Raw genomic sequence first — 22,981 nt, forward strand, 5'->3', positions numbered from 1 at the left:
GAAATATAAAAAGTTTGGCCATTATTCATTCACATGTATGACAAACATTTCGTTCACAGAGAAAAATCATTCTAGTTTGGCTGATAATTCTACGTAAAAAAGGGAACATTAAAAACTTAAATCATCGAAGAAGTAATCTCTTATTACATAGTTAGAAAAAAAACGCCACGTGCAAGCTAGCAAGATGAGAAATGATACTGAGCGTAATTTGACAGATTTTTGCCACAAAAAGGTATGTAAAAAAGATCAGGAGTTTGACAAAAAGCATTGGATATCAATCATAGCATGAATGATATGGCAGCGGAAGAAGCTGTTGCTGGGAGTGTTCGAGGGATAACTCTTGCATGCTTAAATTTTATCCTGATTTCAATCCTATAGCGATGAGGTTATCGTTATGTTTTTATGATTTTATATAATTAATCATTTAATTTATAAACGTGTACCATTGGTAATTTTATATGGAGAAGTAAATATATCTAAAACTCGAAAAAAGTATGAATGGCCATATAACCCCACATTTATCCAGCAGGGTGGAACATTAAAATATATAATGATATCGTGGAGAATTACGATCAACACTTGTCTTAGTAAACTCAAAGCCCCCCCCCCCCAACCTCGTGATATCTATACTGTTACCAGTTATGACCCATACCTGCTTTCCTGTTGGTTTGGACAGTAGTTTGGCACAAGAGTAAGGGCGAATACTTTAAGAGAAAGAGAAAACCCTGTTACATGCCTTGCTAGTTTTGAGATACTTTTGGGTACATTCCAACATAGAAGACGTTTCACTATTTACTATTGATGTTGTTTCGTTGTTGTCCCTACTACATGTATATAGAACATGTATGTCGAGTCAAGGTCATGTGAGAATCAAGGTCAATGTATCATGTAAACCACGGTACTCCTAAGTCAAGAGCTTTTATATAAATTGCCGTGATTACCTCAATGACAAAGGTCTAATAGGAATTTAACGTTTTCCAAAAGTCAACCTTAAGACTAGTCAAATTGAATGATACAAGTACTTACGTTTTTTAACTTTAAACGAACGCTAGAAAGCATTCAATTTTTTTTCGATAATTATTATTTCATAGCAATCAAAGGTTGCTTGCATTGATTTAATATATTGAAACTCTTTAAAAAAAGTGCCCGATGCTAATGACATCATTAATGAATTATAAATGATGTTAATCACAATTCGGGCACATTTGCATGGTTTCGGAATTTGACTTTAAAAATTCAGAGTAAATTTTCGCTCCGTTGGACTTCTCACTCAGTTCCCTCATAAAACGTAATCTTTAGAATTCTACTGTATGACTGGTCGTGGATTAGTGATAAAATCACAATTAAAATCGCTCACAATATGTTTGACACGAAACGTGCAGTTGTCAAAGCTGGTCCGTCTGCGGTTCTATAAGGGGGAGTTCCAATGTGATTTTTTCAATACAAAGGTACACATTGCCTTCTAAGCCCAGAGAAGGCGTGTTTTAAACGCCAGCTTTTATGTTTCTGCTCTGCATTCCAAAAATCTATTGATATTTTGAATGTCAGTGTTTACATTTTAAAGTTTTGCTATTCATCCCTTTTGAGCCCCTATTGAACTTTTCTGAACTGAGCAGAGAATGTTGTTTCTTCATCCGTAAACGGTCCCCTTCTTCGATGATGTGTTAATGTGTTTTTGTCGCACATTCGTCGATACGATTTGGGAATAGTGTCGTCATTTTTAGAGTTTCTGGAGTAGAATCCGAGAATCTTACCATCGGAATAAAAGGATTAGGTGGATATTTTGTCATTGCCGATTGAATCCAACAATCTGTAACTGGATGCCAAATAATTCGTAAGTTACTGATATGTTTCATCTGTTTGAATAATTAATAAATCAAATGCATTTTCTTTTATCTCATATAATTTTGAATGGAAATCAAAGAACGTAGCTTAGATGAATTACATCTCTCAGTGTGTGTGAATATTTCGAATTTTCGTTTCTTCTCTGGCCCAAAGGAGCAGAAAATTGAAACAACTTTAATCAAGATTTCGCTCATTTTTCGATTTTATGATACATATTGAAAGAATGAAATCTATTTGTATTATGCGTGGGTCTCTATATATATGAATATTGCATGAGATTTTAAACTGCAATGAATGTAACGATATAGGGGCCGTTTAGTAAATTTAAAAAGCGCCACTGGATCTTTTATGTTGCTAAGTTAATAGTCCAGAATTTAAATATATTACAAATAAACATTTCTCTCATTATCGAATTTGATTCATAAACTAAATATGATACTGTTTATGAGGTAAACATAGCACCTGGAGTAAAACTCTACCACCTAAATGTTATCAACAACACCCTTTCCCAGTAATTGTCGATACTTCATTAACTGACAAATGATCGCTAAATTGATACATCGTTAATAATACCCCCCATTTTTATATGTTTGACGATCTTGAGAACACGCGTTAACAATCAACTGGCCGTTTTTATTTATCAGGGAGCCCTCGCTACTCAGTCTCTGCAGGAACGTTATGGTTCAGCACAAAGTAACTCCATTTCCTGTCGGTTCGCATCAGAGGCGGTACGGATAATGGGCGCAAGGAACAAAGCATGGTAGCAGGCTCACTGTCAAACGGTTGCCCTTTGTCCATGTAAGTTTGCGTCTTCAAGGGGGAAGGAATCGTGAAAGTTGACGGAGGGAGTGCGAGGCAGACAAATTTGATTTATGAAGTGGGGGAAGTTTACTGCAGTTCCACGTGCAGTTGTAACGAAAACCATCTGACTGCAAGAAGTCATAGCGTTAACAACAACACAAACGATGGCTGAGGAGCGCCGAAACTCCACAAGTCAAAGGGAATCGCGTCTTTGACTAACTGAAGCGTGGTGCTAATTTGTCAACATGGTAGTGCTCAAACCTAAAAGCAGTAGCTTCAATTCGCTTTGGTCCATATCATACAGTGTAATCGTGGTCAGCGTCCAGTGCTATATATCTTACAGAAATATCTCGGAATATCAGGACTCTCTTCGGAACCAGTGGAACCGGGAAACCCCACCCGAGGTCGGCCTCAAACTCGGCCTGACAATCGTCTCCTTCATTGTGCTTCCTTTCTTTTTGTTGTCCTCCATCTTTAGAACCGGAAACTACGGAAATGACGGGTATAAGCTGGGACGGGACCACGCCATCTGTCCGATTTCCGGCGGAATCTTGGACCATATTGGTTCGGAGTTTGGGCGCCGTCTGTGGCGCTATGCGCCTCCCTTTGCGCCCTCTCTTCATGTTTTATCAGCGTTCTGTCTTTTGTTTCCGGACGTCTTGATATCAGCCAAGGAAATACAGCTTCAACTCAAACCAACAGGTAATGTAATAATGGGTACGACATAAAGAATTAGTGTTTTTGTTGATTGTAAATGACATTATGTTGGGAGTTATCCCAGAATTTAGATAGCATGTTTGAACTACATCTAACTTTGTTAAACATTTAGTGCGTTTATATATCTTAATTGGCTGTTTAGTCTTACTTATTCGAAAAGAATTCTTTAAATTTATCTGAAGCTCTGACAAAATTTACTCCCCGATAAACCTGTCTTTTTATGTGATATGAATGATATATCTATACATATCTACAAACGCCCTTGAGCGTTGGATGCAGCAGATAATGAAAACAGTCACTATAAATGTCGACTTATTATGTTTTATGTGACCTGTGTGTAAGCTAACCGGCTTAAATCGCGATCCGCATAGAAAAAGCTGTGAAACCCTGTTTTTGATACCCGGTATTGATTTTGCTCTACATCGCTGTTGTAAACAATGGCAATAATAAGCAATTAGAACGGTAATATGTGTATTCTATGAGAGATAGAAATGATTAATGTTGAGAAACTCGATTCTGTTTAAGTAAAATGAAAAACGAAGTATCTGATTAACCGGGATCTCAGGTATGCTTATATCTTCTTTGTTTTGACCCCCCCCCCCCCCCCCCGAATTTTTCTTTTACTAAAACCGGTTTAAATTTAGAGACAGAAGCTATTTCGAATTTAATCAATCGTCAATTAATTAATATTCAAATGATATCTAACATTGTTGACAGATCTAGGCAGAAAACTGTAGCAAAATGTGATTTTTACGGATTTTTTCGTCAGGGTCTACTTGGTTTAGAGCTTATAGCGTGAAAAGTAATCCGTCAACATATAATTTATTTTACCAAATCTTTTTTCTAAGATGTCAATCTATAGAATAAACACCATGAATTTAAGTTTGAGTCCATAAAATAGTAAAAAAAATACCAAACGCGATACTAGCATTGCATTTTTTGTATTCTATTTTGATACATCAGGTCCATTTAGCGTATTTACTTACAAAAATTTGCGCATAATTATTGATGAGATATGGCTTAGATAAATATTTATACTCTATTTTGTATGTTCAGTTCTAATTTTCCCAAAATTGGTAATTATTTTTAGGAAAAACGGACGTCTGGCAAATTTCATAATTGTCTTTAATTTTTGCAAGGGGGTACACCAGTCTGAGAGGTGATAGCAAACAAACTAGCATGTAAACATACATATTTTCTTTTGTATATGTATTGCTAGAATGCATATCTATCATTTAAAGCAAAGCTTTTAATGATTGAGCCCATTTAGTGCCGAGTATAGGACTACCTTAAGACACCACTCAAATTGGGTTTTCGCCTTCAGTCCAGCGTGATTTCTGATCAATATCCGAACTCTCCGGGAAGCTGTTTCTAATAAATGGGGCATGCTCCGATTTCTCGCACCTGTTAGTCTTCAGTCATTGACCACTAAGTGGTCACTCTGACCAGACCTTGGAAATAAACAAGTGGTGATTTTATTCATATCTGGGATCCCGACCGTTTAGGTTTCTAACTATTCAAAAACCCTTAGCTGCTAAACTAAGGTCCCCTCAGATTTCTAAGGTACTTTGTAACTATTTACAACAACCGTCTGCTATAATCGACGCGCTGTCCTTTATCAATAGTTTTTGATTCGAGATTCCTGAAAGGTTTTTACTCCAATCTTTTGATCAGTAGCTGACTTTTATTGACTCTTAATTATCCTTAAACTATTACTTCTCATAGATTTTGTTTTTAATGGTGACGAATTCCACGAATTGTTCGTAGTATACCTTTAACTGTGTCTCAGACCTTCGATTGACTGTCACGTCTATTTAATCATTCATTTAGAACAGGTTATGGGCAATTAGACTTTTTACTTGACTTCAGCGGTAAAGCAAAAATCATGCCTAAAAGAATAAAGAATTCCAAACTGAAATTGTATAATTGGAATGTTGTGATTGATAATGATTTTCTAAATTGAATCTGCAGAGCTAATATGAATCTTTAGCAGTTGAACAGTTTATTTTTATCTCTTTGGATGTAGTTTACATTAACACAGAGAAATTATCAAACATATACACAATTTACATTTTATGCGTGAGTAGATGAAAAATAAACATTTATAATGATTCTGTACATAATACATATGAAGTATAAATGTACATTTTTTATGTAGATAAATATATAGGGATTAACAGCAGAATGACATGACTTGTTCGTCTAGAGGTTCGATTTGTCCCATTACTTCATTGTGTTCTTTAGGAAAAACATCATGACTTGGCGAGAGTCCGTTCTTTGTAACAAGCTTGTGTACAGTTTGGAAATGTCTAACCTGTGTTTCTAAATAATGATCAAACAAACAGCCAGTCTTCTGCCTGAAAAACTTTTTTTTTAACTTTTAAAAGCCCAGAGTTTTCGTGTGTTCTATTTCCATACCGGACTTTCTTCACGGATTCCGTCCGCCTTTTTCAATCAATAATTCAAATTGCTGCCAGACCTTTCGTTATTTACTCGATTCTTTGACCTTTTTACTGCGCTATGTACCTTTTAATTATCAGATATACTGCGCATTCTCGTTTTGCTCAATGCTTCATTCTTTGTAATGTTTAGTCTATTACAACGTATATACAGAAAAACTCTGAATCAAATATGGAAGTTTGTTTACAAAGTCATCCATGGGTTCTAACAGTTTTTACAACCAAGTAGACTCAAAGGATAGAAAACCTCATGAAAATTTAAGTAAATATGATATTTCACAATCAAAATATTTCAGTCAGCATTTATTTATTCTTAATAAATATAGAGAAGCGCCGATAACAAAAACAGTTATGAAAAGCGTTATTTCTAATCAGCAATGCAGCATGTGATCTCGCTCATTCCGCGCGGGTAAGGTCAGCCTTGAGAATTCCGGATTGTCAGATAAATTCTCGTTCCTGTACTCACAAAAGATAGGACGCCGAATAAACAATAGAACAAGGTGGAAACTCACAGTGTATCACCTGCCGGTGTGAGAAAACACAAACCTCGTTCTCCAACAACAGCAAGCCCCTGGGTAACATAAACGTTTACAGGAATCTGACCCCAGAGATCACAAAACATGAGCTAGACTTCGCCCTCCTAAAGAATCTAAGTTTATAAACACCGGTACCGATATATTTTTTTTTATATTTTTCTCCCCATCTTATATATTTTTTTTTACAGCTGTTACATTGGTTTTTATAGTACTCACGCTGTTAATTTTACAATCTCTCAAAAACATCGGTAGTTTTTAATTTTGTGTCGTTATTAATCGGTAACTGACCTTCAGAAAAACGTGTTCTCCACGAGTTTAAACTCTCTCACCACGTAATTCTATTTCCTCTGAAAAAAAATCTCATTACATGTATTTCTGGAATTAGATTGGGAAATTCAAGTTTCTATTGAAATCAGGAGAAATACTCAGGAAATGGAATAATCTTTCTCTCTATCTTGTAATAAAAGATTTCGATATGCTCTTGATGGACTGAATTGGTTTCTTGCATAAAGGTTAGCATAAAACTTGTTGCTTTTTTCCCATGGACCGGCCGATGCACTCCCAAGACAAGCCATCGATTTCAAGCTCTCTCTTGATACACGTTCTTTGTAATCCATTGTGTGCATCTCGCGATACAAAAGACTATTAAACAATTCTTACAGTGCTTTCTTGCTAAGACATTGTCGGAAACCCACGCATATGCTTTAAACTTCATTTCTTTATAAAGGCGTATATAAAAATCTCACCATAACTTCCACTACAATTTATCTTCAGCTTAGCGATTTTTTATAAAAAATGCAAATTTACATACTGCATATATTTAAGTCTTTCAAATTATATAAACTTTTAGTTTGTGATTCTTTTCAGTTTGTCTTTGAAAGGAAACATTGTATGTAACGTATTTTGAGTCCCATCTACTTCCGAAATCATTTTAAAAGTATAGTAAAATAAAACCCTTTCCACGTTTTTCATTAATTGCCAACGCACGCACGTAAGCATGTACTTAACATGTATTTGTTTATGAAACAGCAAACATTCCATAAATTTACAAAAAGTGACGAGTTTTAATTGATAGAAACCATGCAGTCTCTTGATCGCCGGGAATCGAATGCGCCACTAAAGCAGATAATGATTACAAATGGCGCATTCTTGTAGACAATTTGAGAAAAAAGCAACAGCCCTAATACCAATGCTATGATCTCGATAAATACCGCCTCTTGAAAATTTCAAGAATATGCATTTTGCTCAATGAGATGCTCCTTTTGACACAGTAGTGTGTCTCGCCAAATCACGTCTTAAAACGGCTTAGAAAGAATGTTAAAACCACGTCAGAAAATGAAAGGGCTCCAGCAAGCAAGAGTGGAAAGGTTGGCACGGCATCTCCTCTTGTTCTATCCATATTTTACATTGAAATGTAAGCGATGTTATGGTAATTGATACATACAGGAAACAGACAGTCGCGACCATTTTGTAGAATATCGTAATTCCTAAATGGAAAACGGATGTTTTGCAAAATGATGTTAAAATCATAAAACGATGTTCAAGTCATTGCAAATGTATCCAGTCGGTGCACTGTATATACAGTCATGTACATAGACCGAAACGAACTCATCAATGATAATTAAAACTGTAGTGTAATATTATTGTTTATAATTACTTGTATTTCTAACTAGTAGATCGTACAACGTTTCTTTATCAGCTGAATGATTTTAATAATCACTGTGGTTAATGGGGAATTCAGGGGTTTCATATGTGCGAGCGGGCACGGGTCTACTTGTATAATGGTATCGAAATCCATACCTATCAGTGTGTTTTGCTAAGCGATACCTTGTTTTAATTCGATCTGTAAACACTACTATTTAATGGCATATATTGATAACATAAGCGTGTTTTGAAAGCTTGTCAAACGATATCAGGATCAATCTCAGAATAAAGAATGGATCCATCGAAACAAACAATAAAGCCAGCTCTGGCAGAGAAATCCTAGCATGGCGTCTCTCCACGAAATTCCATGCAGTGAACATTGCAGCTAGTTGCACATTGAGATCACTATCTCTCTCATCGGATTCCATGTGCTCTCGGAGAGTTTTGCCGTTAACATGTTACTTTTCCGATTTACGCTTTGAAAAAGATGCGTTCGTTACGCCCTACTAGAATGACAAATGTACCAATGTCAGTGAGCGAGTCTTGAACGAGATTTCTCTTGACAACGAGATTACAATCGCTGCTTCTTTTCCTGTAAATTCAATATATCTTGAACCATATTTTTGTCAACGGGTTCTTATTTTAATAAGAAAACTCAGCAGGATGGTATTCTTAGCGGAGACAGAAAAAAGATGTTTCTTTGCCTTGCTTGTTGCATAAAACCTTTGCATAAGATAAAAGTTATGTGAATCTCTATATATATAGTTTTTGACAAGGTAATTTTTCATTTTGATATGATCCCATGATTTATTAAGAGTAGATGACACACAGTGAGTGCTTATATAGCTTTTTGACTTCACCTTAACATTAAAGCATGTCACCATGGAAACATATTCGCCTAAAATATATATTATAGGCTTTGGACTGGAGTATTTGTGACTTGAAACTTTGATTACGAAAATAAACAAGAGGTAGTCTTAATATTTTTGAAACCTCGGCACCCATACCCTTCCTCCAACTTATTTTGAAGTATACACTGTATTTATTAAGTATAACTTACAAGGTTTTATATAGGTACCACTGGAAGAAATTACGTGCACGCTAATTATAGCAGATATCATGCGCACTCGATTAAAAACAAGGTGCTCGTAGATCTCTGTGCGCAGTAGGAGTCTGGGCATCAGACATCAATTCTATACAACCATCGATTTCTCAGCCAAAAATGTCATACCTTGCAGAGGCCGCTGCTTAAATTCAAGATAAAATTGAAAAGAAATCCTCAAACAGTTGTCAATCAATGATCCAGATGGACGTCTTTTTGCATTACTGAACCTAATGCCATGGAAAAATTTTCCCCAAAGTCATTTTTTTCCCAAAGAATAGTGTTAGGGCTTTAAAATGAAAAGTTTTGATCAAATCAATTTAATAAGTTATATAGCATCAGACTCAGTTATCTCTATGAAATGCGTCTTTGGATATCAACACGAATTATATATCTCTGTCTTGTATTATACAGATGATACTTTATCACATTGTTGAAACGCTGCTGCTGTGTACAAATCAAAAAAAAAAAAAAAAAAAAAAGAATCAGCAAAATTAGTGGTTCCAATTTGTCGTGATTGACGTAACTTGATCACCCAGTATTACTCAGTATCTAATCAGAATTAATGGAGCCCCTGCTAGTGATATCTCGTGAGGTAATCCAGACCATGCGGAGGGAAAATGAAAATAGAAACTTTTAAAACTTTCTTTTATCGTTTGACTCGCAGGTTTGTCTGCGGGACTTTAAAGGTGCTGGATCTTTCCTTACTCAGAATCACTCGTATACTGAGAACGATTAATCTAAGGGGTGTCGATTAGTTTGTCTTTCTTCTAAATCAAATTGAAATTCTTTGAATTTGCTAAACCGTTAGAGATGCAGAGAAGTGGTAACTCTCGGAATCAGAACATCTAATTTATTGAAAAATAATTGACAAAACTTAAAAATATCGAGGCATTTCCTTCGGGAGTTGAATAGTATAGGTGTATTGGGGAACGGTAAGGAGTACTATTGTATTAAATCATTTAGCATTACATGTATCTCCAAGGACTCGGGGTGTATACCATAATGAGGTTATCTCCGTATCTGAAGTAAAACTCATGGATGCATTTCCATAGATATGAGGCAAAACGAAATGAAATTTATATCAAACAATTTATATCGATAAATGTATCGATTTATATAGAAATATAAAATATCATCATGTTGAAGTGGAATATATTAAAAATTTATCAGATTCGATAAAGAACAATCTCTGAAGTGCAGGTACTACATGTAGTGACACGCATTCCAATATATGGGGTAGAACATTTTGACGAAACCATGAACAGTTAATCGTCTATGTATGCAATGCTTTTGTTTAGTTTGTGTCTGTACGTATATACAATTAGTGTTAAGAAAGCTAAGAAATTATTTTGATAATTGAGACACGCCATTAGGAAAAAGATGCCATGCATTGTTTTATTTAGTGAGTGAGAGACAATCCTACATTTTGTTGGGAGAAACCCTCCAAGAGACACCTGTTATTTCTGAATCTGTATATCCAAACAGGTGTTTTCAATGTCTTCTCGCATGTTGCACCCGATGAAGTGCGCAAGTACGTAATGTTGTTTGATTTTACAAACTCGTTGATCTGTAAAACTGAGACAAATCAATTCAGACGATACAGCTCTCTCAGATTATTGCTAAGCATCCCTTAGATCCGCGGTGTGTAAGTTTAGGTAATGCCAAAACAAACAACTTCCATCTTCTTTGATCCTTTAACAAGATTTCTGAATGGATTTAGGTAGGTGGTAGAATTTGTGGACCTCTCTATAAAAAGAACATGCATTGCAAAGAATATAATTAAAAAACATTGCATTCTTGTGGAGGGTTGTGAAAAATTTGAAACTTCGTTTTATAGGAGAGTAATGAACTAATTTCAGGTCTGTCGTCTTTTGAGGGTTTGGCTTTACGGTTTAGCATGTTGCAAGCACAGTTACTTGAGGAATTCAATCAAGAAACAAGTTTCCATTGGGTTTTCTCGAAATATCCCACGCATCAAGACCGCCCGTGAGAGGGCGCTGCTGGTCTCAAACCATTAGAACACCCACCCCGAGCCCCACGTGTTTCTTAGTTTTTAATTGATTTTTCTCACTTTTGTTTCATGGCTCGTTACCATTCTGACAATCCATCAGTTTTCATCTTAGCCACCCCCCCCCTTTTTTTTACCGTTCTCCCATCTCTTCTGCTATTGTCTTAATCTTTTGGCTTGCCTCCATTTCTTATTAACGAAGCAGTTAGTCTTTAACAAGGGCAGTGAGATAGTACATTGTACTATAATGTGTATGAGGATCTGTATGAATATCATTCGTAATGAACCCACCGCGTACCGTATCGGACTTAATCAGTATCGCGATGATCGACAGCCTTACATTTCTCTTTTATTTCCCGTGGTCGCTCTCCTCTTCCTCAGATATATCAGGGCTTTTTGGTACATTGTAAATCAACATTTGAGACCTTTGCCACAATCGCAAAATTAGTTTAATCTAACTTTTGATATTCTTGCTACTGTGTTTATGCGCAGCCAGTCTCGTCTCGCTCGCGCCTTTTCGGTGCAACTCCCAGTGCAAAGGAAATCATTTGAAAAGGCGCAGGTTGTCGGAATACAGTTTTAATTTTGTTAGCGAGGTGTACTTTAAATAAATTGAACAGGTGTGGGTTTTCTTTCAAAATTCTAACTGGAAACAGTCTTCATTCCGTGTTTCTTTTGCAATATATCGTGTTTCCCATTCCTGATTATCTCGATTTCCACTCGTTCATGTTGATACTCAATTGCATACGTTTCTAGCCAACCAATCACATTGATTCAAATCACTCAAATTCAGTGTTAATTAGAGACCTTCGTGAGTCACAAATTACCCATTTATTTTTCTTTTAAATTGAGTTCTGTAGGAATTTCTTAACGTAACGACTGCAGCGGAAGTCATTATCTGCAACCTCTAAGTTGTATTTTCGGATTTCCTCTCTAACAGCCATTAAAATGAACAGTAAAACAATTACGAATATGGAAAATTGTACTTCTGCGAAATCAAATGGAAAACGATATTTAAAGGAAATGAAAAATAACGTAGTAACAGACTGCTTCTATAAAAAAAAAAGATTTACGAAAAAAAAAATCTTTGATTTTAACAACAATATAAAACAAGTTCAAAGATTCAAACACGTGCGAACTTTTCAATCTAATGGAGATTAATCAAATTGTGAAAATAAATGCATAGAAAAACCTTACAATGTTATGAAGATGCATCAAATTGTGAAAAAATAGATGGGAGGGGGGTCAATGCTTTTTAATTATTAAAAACTTCTTCCGGTTTTTTTTTTTCAGAAGCAGTATGGAGTACGGACCTTGATTTCTTGTTTTCTGATGCTAGAGCTTTAACCAGTGATTTCTTAACAAAAAACATCAGTGCAGTTGGTCTTGCTAACCTCACGGGCTATTCACCGGAAACTGCATATATCACTCCGAATTTCCTCAACTTCGTGTTCGCATTAACGACGTTCGCCATTCGTTATTCAGCAGTGTTCTGGTACACGAACAAAACTCTGTCGTTTGTATACGCAGCCGAGCTACTTTTTATGAGCTTCGATTCAATATTTATGTTTGCAGGATTTTCTATATTGTACAAACTCACAAAATCAGTTGATCGATACAATGACCCCGTTGACCTTATATTGAACTCCAGTGGCATTCTGGGACTGTACATCACAAGTGGTTTCGTTGTGATGTTCTCGTCGTACGTTGTGTTCGAATACAGTGCTTACCATTTCATGGAGAAGTTCAAAAAAGTTGACAGAAAACATAATCCAGAAAAATACAAAAATCAATCTATTGCTTCTAAAGGAATTTGTAATGGATACTTTTCCCATTCAAGTGCTGTCGTGATTTTTATTTTACTTGCCGTTTTTCGCGGTCCCATCTATTATGACATCATTGCTGTTTATAGACTAACGTCCGATGGCTGCCTGTTGGCGTGCCTCGTGGTAGGAGTTTGCTATTTGGTGACCTGGATTTTTCTATGGACTCTGCTAACTATTAAACAAGAGTGGATGTTTCGAATTCTTGATTATGCGAACGTTGGACAACCGATATTTGTGATAAAAAGCGACCGACTTTCAAAAACCAACTCAATCTCAATAGGCTCTATCGAACTGAAAGATGTGACCTTGGAGAGGAAACGCGGGCCAGGGTCGGTACCCAGTATTGATATTACTCCGAGTGAGAGTGGCTTTGATGAATGTGAAGTAGGGTTGTCGTCCGAGGATGACCGCTATGGGACAGTGCTAGCCCCGGTCCATGAAGACAGCATTGAAAACGGCTTCCCCAGTGACGTCATCGTGCGCAGAAATCGACATAGACGGAGTGGACCGCGGTGTGTGACATTTCACGATCCGATACGTCATTCTGTGGGGAGCCTGTGTGAGAGAGACCCATCACGTAGTCGATCGCCGGCTCCTAGTGAGAGCACGATGCACGTGACGGCCGAGGTCCATAGACTGGGTCCGCGAACTCAGTATCAGCGGAGAAGTTCTGACCCCGAAATGAAGCAGGCCTTCAAACGACGCCATAACAACATTATGTTGGCTGCTCTTAGAAACAACACATCGAGTCCTGAAATCAAGAACAATGCCGATTATTTAACAAACGTTAATGATTTATCTACAAGTTCAGACGATGTTCGAAGCAACGCTTCTGAACCACTTTTAAATCAACCAATGAGATTGTCCGATGCTCGTAACTACGGAACTTCATTCGGGAACGCACCGCAGTCTCGAGAGATGGCGGTTTACAAACCATCTAATCTCGATACAGCAAGAGAAGTGTCAACATCTCCCAAAACGCCAGTGAACGCTGAAACCTCTTTAGACACTTCGGTGTCACTGACAGAAAGTGGGATAGCTCAGTCCAATGTCACGGACATAACCACCATATTGTCCGAGGACGAGTATGAAAACTTTAAAGGTGCAAAACAGCCAGACATCGTGCCAAACCAGCATTCAGGTTCCCCGCATAGAGTCTATCCCAAACCCCAGAATTTCATATCGAACACGAAGCCCGGAGTTTCCAGGCGGGATTCGGCAAACTACTCCATGGCGTCCTCACAAGACACGTCTTCCAACGATTCGGACCCCGTGCAGCGACCGCCTGCGTTGTGCAGCCAAGTATGACATTTTCTGCATGAGTGACGTGTGCATTTTATTTTTGTGATATTATTTTATTAGCTTGTGTGGTAGATGTAGTGATTTTTTGAGAATTGGTGATCCAGCGGAAGTGAGGTTTATTTAAATGTTTTCAATGCGAAGCAATACACAAGCATGAAATAGATATACATGTATATTGTATATTTGAATTCTTTTGTTGAATTAAGATAGAAAATATTTTGTTCTATGTAGGTGTATAATTATCATTGTAGAATACTTAAAATATAGATTTTTTTTTCATTAAAGTTCATGCATTTTAAATCTGATTCTGTTTATGAAATACTCGATCTGAAATAATTGTGGACAAATATATGATGTCATATATTAAATTCGTTTAAAAATTAACTATATTTTTACAATTTTTTTATATTAATAATAAGTTTGTTGAGTTTATGTGTAAATCTATGGGTTTAAGTTTCTTCCCGATACCCCTCTGAAATTAATTTTCAAAGTTTAGAATATACATAATTTTGCATGAGTAGTTAACAGTTTCTTGTGGATTTGGCATCTAATTTTGCATGGAATAAAAAAGATCAAAAATAAAATCTGATTCGTTTCACGATTAAAACATTGGCTTACAAAGAAATATACTAGACAGAGTACAAACATTTATTCAGACCGCAATGCCTTTTTTATTTATGGTTTGTACTGGAATATCATAACGATTAATATACATGTAATTGCATAGATAATAAAAAAAAAAAACAAGATGGCAGACAACACAATGAGCAGAAAGGAAGAGCTCAGCAGCTCTTATGTGATTTAGATCCTCGAACGATAGAACTAGTTAGTGGACTCAGGTTTAAAAAAAATCCTCAGACCCTCTACCCTTCCACAATCTTTCCACTCTTCCAGCTTCACCAGAAATATAGGTCACATGTCTGATAAGCTTCAAGTCGGCCGTGAAATTAAAAGAAAGAAAAGAGCAGTGTTTTATGACAAATATAATTGGCCACAATGTCTATCGGTATTTACAGCCGTACTAATCGGGTTTTTCCTTTTATGATTACTGGGCGGCCATATTTGATAATCTTGTGTCTGACATAGTAATTTGTTGCGCCATATTTCCCAAGCGTCTCCAGTCGGGTTGAACCTCTGGTGTCTGACAGTGATGGGTACATTTATATAATAATTCGCGTGTTCCTTGTAAACCAGACAGCTGCATGTAAGATGACGGAAATACCGACAGAGGAAATTCGATCAACAATCTAGTACAATATAATAATGTTAAACAGTTTTGACAGATAAGATACAAATGAATCTAAAAATGCTTTGATATCTTTATTGGGGGGCTAGCTTTTGATATAATGTCTTTGAAATAGGCAATGCATTTTTGCATACATTTGCTGATCGGTAGATTACATTTGATATTTCAATTATCAATCGACATATTATTTTTTTATTCTTGATATACGACTCCTCTAGGTAGAATTTTTGATATATTATTCCTTCTAAATAGCTCTATGCCGAAATTAAATTCATATTCAGCGTCTTGTGCGCTAATCCAGAACTTTTGGCGGGGGAGGGGGTTGCAACGGATTATTTTGTCTACCGAAAAGATTTGTGGATTTGGGGGGGGGGGGGGGGGTCGAGGTCTTTTATTTTGGTATTTGAATATCTAAACATGAATCTTCCGGAGTTTCCGAACCCCTCTAGATCAATTTTCTACAAGTGGTAAGTGCAGATGGAGATACATGTATCTTGATTTCCGATGAATGCAGTGGTTTTGGGGGTGTATTGTGCATATGTTTATCAATGACATTTCTTCAATTCTTACTTATAAAAACCAATTACTCGTGATAGCATCGATGAACTGTGCGGAACGCCTCAAAAAAGCTAAAATTCCAGTCTCTGTAAATAGTTTTCTCAAAATTATTATCATCTATGACTTCACTAGCAAGAAAATATTTTTGAATGTTCACCAAAAACACCCCCCCCCCAAAAAAAAAATCAACAAAACTAAGGCTACTAGGTATTGACACAATCTGAACAAAAAATGGGGTGCATATATAGTATAAGGATATTTTAGTAATACATGTACATGTACGTATCTATCTTTTTGCGAAAACTTATACCTAAGGCCCTCTTCTCAGCAGAAAACTGTACAAATGTACTTGCAAACGGGAGCAATCCCACTACGCTACTTACTAACAGGTGCCCTTAATGAATTGTTCTTGAGCTTTGAGGGTTACTTGACGCACAAAATACATTAATCTTTCTCTCTTTGTTGTGTTTTGTAGGTTTCCAAATCGGCGAAGTCCTGACCAGAATGTGGAGAATACTTGCAGGATTTCTACAACTCGTACCTCAGACACGTGTGTTGACATCACGTCAAGTAGACGATATTTTGACTAAATGATTTCTAGACACAATACTTATCACTTAGAGGCAATAATGCCTCTCGAGTGACTATTCGATGAAAAGTCTAGTCGCCAAAGCGTCTTAGTGAGTATCAGAACAACTCGGGCCTTGAGCTAGCGATGAATGACGAAAGATAGGAAACTTAAAGGCCTTACATTCAGGAATGTTTGAATTGATCATAATGATTTTAGATGGCTTTATTAAGTTTTATTTATTGCAGTTTACTCGGCATTTATTTCATGAAACATAAATTATTATATATTTAAAACGGTAATAAGAGCTAAGTTTGTGAAAAAGCATCACTATATGCATACTATATTGTGTCTTGCAAGTGTGTTATTAAATCAGTTGACCAATTGTTTCACCAGGGTGATCAGATTCATATCATATTATATCGCTTCCTTCTAAAAATATACAGTGTTCTGTAATTTGGATTTATCAGAGTTTCGTCCCACAAATCAAGATTCGGGAAATATTTCAATTTTAGGTTGTACGTGAAAACATTCAACACTTGTGCATATCAGTGATATATTTTCCCCATATATTCATACATGACCATGGGATTTTTTTAAAAGATTGTTTTTAAAAACTCACGAAAAAAATGCAATGTCAACTACTTTTTTTTAGGTAAATGATGTTGGCTTTTTGTTGTTGTTTTTTTTTTTATATATAAAAGCGGTTAAAAGAATTATCTGAGGGAATCTGTGGCGTTCAACTTTGTATATAGAGCAGAAATAAAAATTGTGAAAACAAAATTTTCAGTTCATTGTGTCATACATACTTTCTCCAGTTCAGACAGATTTATAAAAACACTCATTTAAAAAGGATGTTTACTCAGTTCGGTCTTCTTGCGTGTCAGTTTAATTAACAGAAATGTAATTAACCACTTAGGTTGGCGCTTGCTTTTGGTAAATCACTCGCGAGTGTCATTTAATTCGATTGGAATCATCATTGGCTATTTACCAACTAACGGAAAAATATGTCGTTAAGTTTTGAGTTACTCGTAAAGTGGCATTGATTTTTTAAATTAAATAAATTGCGTTTCCTTATCTGTAACTGTATCTGTGAAGTTCCTTAAAACTTAAAAAAAAAAATTCGATCGATTCAGCATTTACTTCCATTTTAAAAAACTATTATATGTATTGTATTTTTGTAAACCAGACTATGTACATATATAAACGACAATATGTTATTTAAAAAAAAGAACTGCCATTTTTGTCTGAGCAATGTGAGCTGTATTTTTAATAATTTTATCTTGGTGCAAAAACCCGTTAGTATGATAAGTCTGCATGTGATTTAAACTTGTATGATAAATAAGATTTGAAGAAATCATTAATTTTTGTATAAAGAAAGATTTCTCTTCTAGAGAGTATATTGTAAATCAATTTTTGTACAGGACGACATTTGTTCAATTTTGTTCCAATTCAGACTTCTTATCGGCTTTTTTCAGAAAAATATGCCTGACAGAAAATTTTGAAGCCATGCTATTTTAGACATTATAGTGGGAAAAAAACCATTTTTCTTAAAAATCAGCATGAAAAATGCACCTCATATTTCTTTTAATCACATGATCGCGTTTTCATTTATCTATATATATGGAGGGCCCCTTTTTTACGACTGAAAAGAATCGTAAAAGAAATATTAAAAAATGCATTCAGCTCAAACACTGTAAATAAAATCATACTTGTTATTGTCTTTTATTATGATTGCTCTAGTTGAAAGCGGGCAATAATATATGTGGACAAACTGTATCTAGAGTATGTCCGACAACTCCCGCACTTTTTAGTTGGCCAATTATGTAACATGACAATTTAACTTTATCTTCATTTTTTTCCCTGTTTCTCACTTTTATTACGATTTCTTTAGAATTTAAGAAAATCTATAAAATCTTTCACATCTTACCTAGATGATAGATTTTCTGAGCTTGTAAATCAGAAACGAGAGAGACACATTCTTGTTTTGCTATATATATATAAATTTATTAACAAATTTGGCACATGAAACACTACTGTGTTGGGGCATACATATCACATATACATCATCGTTGTTGACAAATAAATAAAGTTTTAGCTTATATCACACACTGGACTTCTCGGGGACACGAGGCATCTGTTGTAACTTAGGGGAGGCCATGCTCGGGGAATAGTTCACATAAGGATAAGGCACTCGGAAAGATTGTCCCGGAATAAAACTCGGACTCATTTGGAATGGTGCGGGGGAGTACGGTAGCACGGGTGGGAAATGTCCTGGTGATGACGTCACGGGATACTGTGGAGGGATGTGGGTCATTCCGGGAAGCTGTCCGAAGTTGGTGGCTGTAACATTGTAGGGTGGGGGACACGGAAGTCCTAGGGCCGTCAGCTGAGAGACATCAACGCCACCTGTCGGGAGACTGAAGGACCGCGCATGTTCATCGTCCCGCTTCTGTCTCTTTTCTTTCATTCTTCTGTTCTGGAACCAAGTCTTGACCTAAAAAACAAATCACATAATATTACAAATCCAAAACATTACATGACTAAATCTTCACATTAGAACTAATAAAAAACAATTGTTCGTAATTTATATTGTAAATTCAAACTCTATTTGTTGATAATTGTGAAGAATTCTGAAATAATTATAAATCTTGCTGTATTTTAGTATACATGTAGATGCAGGTGTTGCTAGAGAATTGTACATACCTGTTGGTCAGAGAGGCCCAGTTTTTCAGCCAGAGCTTGCCGTTCGTTGGCAGGAAGGTACTTCTGTGCCTGGTACCGCTTCTCTAGATCGTGAATCTGCTCTGTGGAAAAAGCCGTGCGTGCCTTCTTACGTCTCTGGAGATCGTCACAGTCGTCCAAATCTGAAGAAAAAATAAAGAAATTAATGTTTTATATCAACTATGTTTAATTCGTACTTTTACATATATCAATTATAATTTATACGGCTACAGACTTAAAAAAAAAAGCTAATAGAAGAGTTGTGAAACTCGTGTCCAATAAATCCAATTTTGCAAATAAAATAATGTTCATTTTGAAAGATTAAAAAAAAATGTTTTGGACATTTTAATACCTGATGTATTAAAGGAACTGTTTGAGGAGTTGCTGGCTTCGCTGATGTGACGAAATCGATCCGGAGAGGGGCTCTCCACGCCAGAATCACAAGAATCCTCCCTCTTCCTTTTCACAGCGGAATTGGTTGGCGATATCAGAGGAAGCTTTAACGGGTAGGAGGTCTTTGTGGAACTCAGAGAAGACATCAACAAAGGAGACGAGGGAGATTTTTCAGGTGTGATGAAGGCTGAACCACTGAAGTCCGTTCTGAATGTTGACTGTATCACGGCATCTTCAGAGACCGAGTTTTTTGAACTTCCATTGTCTTTTTCATCATGGCTACTCCTAGCCAAAAACTCAATGGAGAACGCAGCCTTCTTAGGTTTGGCCTCGGACAACATTGTTCGATTGGTAATACTCATTAAAAATCCCAAAGTTAGAATGTGTTATCTCAGTGAAAGTCAGGGTGAAACTGATTCCAACTAAGATGGTCAGGTATTAAATACGAGAGATTTTAATTTGTTTAATTACTTCCGTAACTTCGTTCATCCCCCAATTGACACTTAATCCTATTGTTAATCGTCAATGCTGTCTTAATGAGTGCAAAGTATCACCTATTGTTTAATTTGGCTTTGCGAAAAGGCTGCTAAAACAAACACAAGCCGTGTTTTGACGCTACAATGGTCAATTATCACGGGCTGTTGAATTTGGTCCTATTTGTGTTGTTGAAGGTGATTAGGATAATGTTGTTACAATGATGTTGTGTAAACAACTTGCTAATCGCCGTCACAATGGGTTCACACATTTAGTCTCATGGGCCGTTTGAAGTAGCTGACCATCGATTGTTAAACAAGCCACAAGATTTTAATTATAATTGCTCTGTACTATAGGTATAAATGATATATGATTGCCTTGTTTTGTTGTAAATGAGCAATATTATCACGTTTTATTATATTCCAGAAAAAATTGTCAAATCGTGTATAAACTGTCTGTCGACATAATTTGCGATTTTTTTTCAGTGATTAATTGTACGAATTTGTTAAAGAAAAAATTATAAAATTTAACAGAAGTTAGTCAATCCATATCTTTTTTTGATTGGTTTAACTCCATTAAAATCCTTTTTCAGAATTATATGACTGACCTTTCGCTCTTTTTACTGTCATAAGAATTGTCTGCTCTTCATTCAATTCATGAAAAAAAATTCTCAAAACTTGTACGTTAAATAATGATTTTAAGGGGCATTTTCAAAGAAAGGGAAATATTTTCCAAGTGATTTAAAAGGAAAATTATTTGTATTTAAAGGATAAATTAAAAACTTTTCCCATCGATTTCAATGTAAACTTCGATTTCATAAACTTCTAATCAAAATTATAGTGAATCATTTTATAACACAATAAACCACACAAAGATTTTAGTGATTAAACATGCAATATGTTAAATGTAAATATGATAGTTATGGATAGAACACAATTAAATTATTGACAATTTATTTTCTTATCTATGACAGTGGGTAAATTCCATTAAGAAAATACAACTCATCATTTAGAAATGTAAGCTGAACATCATTTTTTATTTAAAGTATAGGTTTTACTTTGTTAAAAATTTCAGTTTCTTTTGAAGTTTTTAAATTGTGTTTATTTAACAGATTATAATTCAGCGTTTTAAAACTTAATTCTTCACTTCTTGTTGAAATGCAAAGACAATGAAATTAAACTAAAAATCAAAGAAACGGAATATTCCTAATTTCGTATAAACTTTTAATCGGATGATACGATTTTAACGAGCTTAAAATTACACATGATTAAACACCCAACAGGATTATCGCAGATCAAAGCAGTGAGCTAATTTAGATAATGTCTTTACGAGACCCTAACAATCGTGTCAATTAATGGTCAATCAGTTGTCAAATAACCGACAAAAATGTCTCACCTTTCACCTAATGAAGCGATACAACGATTATTAAAAAAGCTTAAAACCAACAACACCGTACCCCCAGATAAATAGCAAAACGCGTAACAGTTTTAACGAATTCTATACGTTATAAGGGGAGATAATCTGACAACAAAAGGGGGGACAATTCGTATAAACCTGATAGGGACCCGTTTATTGACAAAGTTGTAAAAACATTAAATCACATTAGTCAATACAGTTGAGTAAAACCCCCCCCCCCGACGAAGGGCTTTGACCAGCGAGTAGAGGTGAGAGAAACAAACAGGGAACGATCTCCCGAGGATCAGTGCAGTTATTGCAGTAAAAACATCGTCACATGTCAACGAGCTGAATGTCTGTTGTCTTTTAATTCTTTGGCTTGTGGGAGATTGATCGGGGAATGGAATAACTGTGAAAACTGTTCACTGACCCCGAGAATTGATTCTGTATTTGCTTATACTTGATAATGTTACAATTAACAAAAACAAGGAATTCAGCTTGCTAATATTACAAGATCAAACACTTTTTCGTAATAAATAAATAAAATGAAAATATATCATTTAAGTAATTTATTTTCAATTAAAATTGAATACATAACGACTATCTTTAAATTCTTCAACACTTTTAACCTTTTCCGACGGGTTTGCTATAAATTATATGCGTCTTCATGTTTATTATTTGCTGTAAATAAAATCAAAAGGTTTTTAACGATTTTATTTGTTTATTACTCCACTTCTAAAAATTAAAATTCGTAATTCTTACATATTTATTTTTTACTTTCAATAAGCGTTGATGAGTATCAGTGTGATGTCTTATCCATGGATTATCGATGTGTTTTTGTATCCGTGGAATATTGATGGTGTTGTTGTATCTATGGAATATCGATGTGTTGTCTTATCCCATGAGTTGTCTATTCCATGACTTCTCCTTTCTATGAGTTGTCGCATCGATGATTTTTTTTCGACGAGTTGTCTTTCGATAAGATATTTTAGATAATATTCGATATTTAAAGATTTAATTAAACATATTTTACCGAGTAATCAAATGGATTAGGCAACAGGCATTTGAAGCCTATATAAACCCTCTCCAAAATACAAAGTCAAGAAGTTGTTTTATAAAATAATCTATAGAGTATAGTATAACCAGTTTACAGAGTGATATATCATTGAAATTCTTTGTATACAATACATGGAATAATTGGATACTAAATTAAAAGCTTGACTTTTATCAAATAATTATAAATTGACAGTTAACTTGTTGTTTAACATATTATATGAACACATTCATAAACCCATCGCCTTATTCATTCATACCGACAGACAAACATAAGTATTGAGTTTAACGATATTACAGGGCTGGGTGGTATAAAAATTATACAAA

The 22,981-nt window shown here is 35.5% G+C and overlaps 2 protein-coding genes across 3 annotated transcripts; one reads left to right on the top strand and one right to left on the bottom strand.

The window, feature by feature from the left end:
* The first annotated feature begins 651 nt into the window (after nucleotides 1–651).
* LOC128181257 (uncharacterized) lies at nucleotides 652–17,399 on the top strand. Of its 2 annotated transcripts, XM_052849592.1 has the most exons (4): nucleotides 652–1,834; nucleotides 2,490–3,348; nucleotides 12,409–14,243; nucleotides 16,523–17,399. In XM_052849592.1, exons 2-4 carry the CDS (start codon nucleotides 2,892–2,894, stop codon nucleotides 16,544–16,546), a joined length of 2,316 nt encoding a protein of 771 aa, XP_052705552.1. In that variant the 5' UTR covers nucleotides 652–1,834; nucleotides 2,490–2,891; the 3' UTR covers nucleotides 16,547–17,399. The 2 variants fall into 2 exon arrangements, with proteins under 2 accessions (XP_052705552.1, XP_052705553.1); XM_052849593.1 differs by having other exon boundaries at nucleotides 652–3,348.
* Nucleotides 17,400–18,614: 1,215 nt separating this feature from the next.
* On the bottom strand, nucleotides 18,615–20,559 carry LOC128181857 (homeobox protein ceh-30-like). The gene is made up of 3 exons (XM_052850403.1): nucleotides 19,692–20,559; nucleotides 19,322–19,482; nucleotides 18,615–19,112 (listed from the first exon to the last, which is right to left on the bottom strand). The coding sequence occupies exons 1-3, from the start codon at nucleotides 20,092–20,094 to the stop codon at nucleotides 18,720–18,722; spliced, it is 957 nt and encodes a 318-aa protein (XP_052706363.1). The 5' UTR covers nucleotides 20,095–20,559; the 3' UTR covers nucleotides 18,615–18,719.
* Nucleotides 20,560–22,981: the final 2,422 nt, after the last annotated feature.

Source organism: Crassostrea angulata, chromosome 4 (assembly GCF_025612915.1).
Source record: "Crassostrea angulata isolate pt1a10 chromosome 4, ASM2561291v2, whole genome shotgun sequence".
Classification (NCBI taxonomy): Eukaryota; Metazoa; Mollusca; class Bivalvia; order Ostreida; family Ostreidae; genus Magallana; species Magallana angulata.

What these genes read in the sequence shown, in the direction of transcription:
- LOC128181257 (XM_052849593.1), top strand. Translation starts at nt 2,892, where the DNA reads ATGGTAGTGCTCAAACCTAAAAGCAGTAGCTTCAATTCGCTTTGGTCC. An exon ending in GCTTCAACTCAAACCAACAG is followed by an intron (nt 3,349 to 12,408) that starts GTAATGTAATAA and finishes TTTTTTTTTCAG; the next exon opens with AAGCAGTATGGAGTACGGAC. An exon ending in CGCCTGCGTTGTGCAGCCAA is followed by an intron (nt 14,244 to 16,522) that starts GTATGACATTTT and finishes TGTGTTTTGTAG; the next exon opens with GTTTCCAAATCGGCGAAGTC.
- LOC128181857 (XM_052850403.1), bottom strand. Translation starts at nt 20,094, where the DNA reads ATGAGTATTACCAATCGAACAATGTTGTCCGAGGCCAAACCTAAGAAG. An exon ending in CAGTTCCTTTAATACATCAG is followed by an intron (nt 19,483 to 19,691) that starts GTATTAAAATGT and finishes TTTTTTCTTCAG; the next exon opens with ATTTGGACGACTGTGACGAT. An exon ending in TGGGCCTCTCTGACCAACAG is followed by an intron (nt 19,113 to 19,321) that starts GTATGTACAATT and finishes TTTGTTTTTTAG; the next exon opens with GTCAAGACTTGGTTCCAGAA.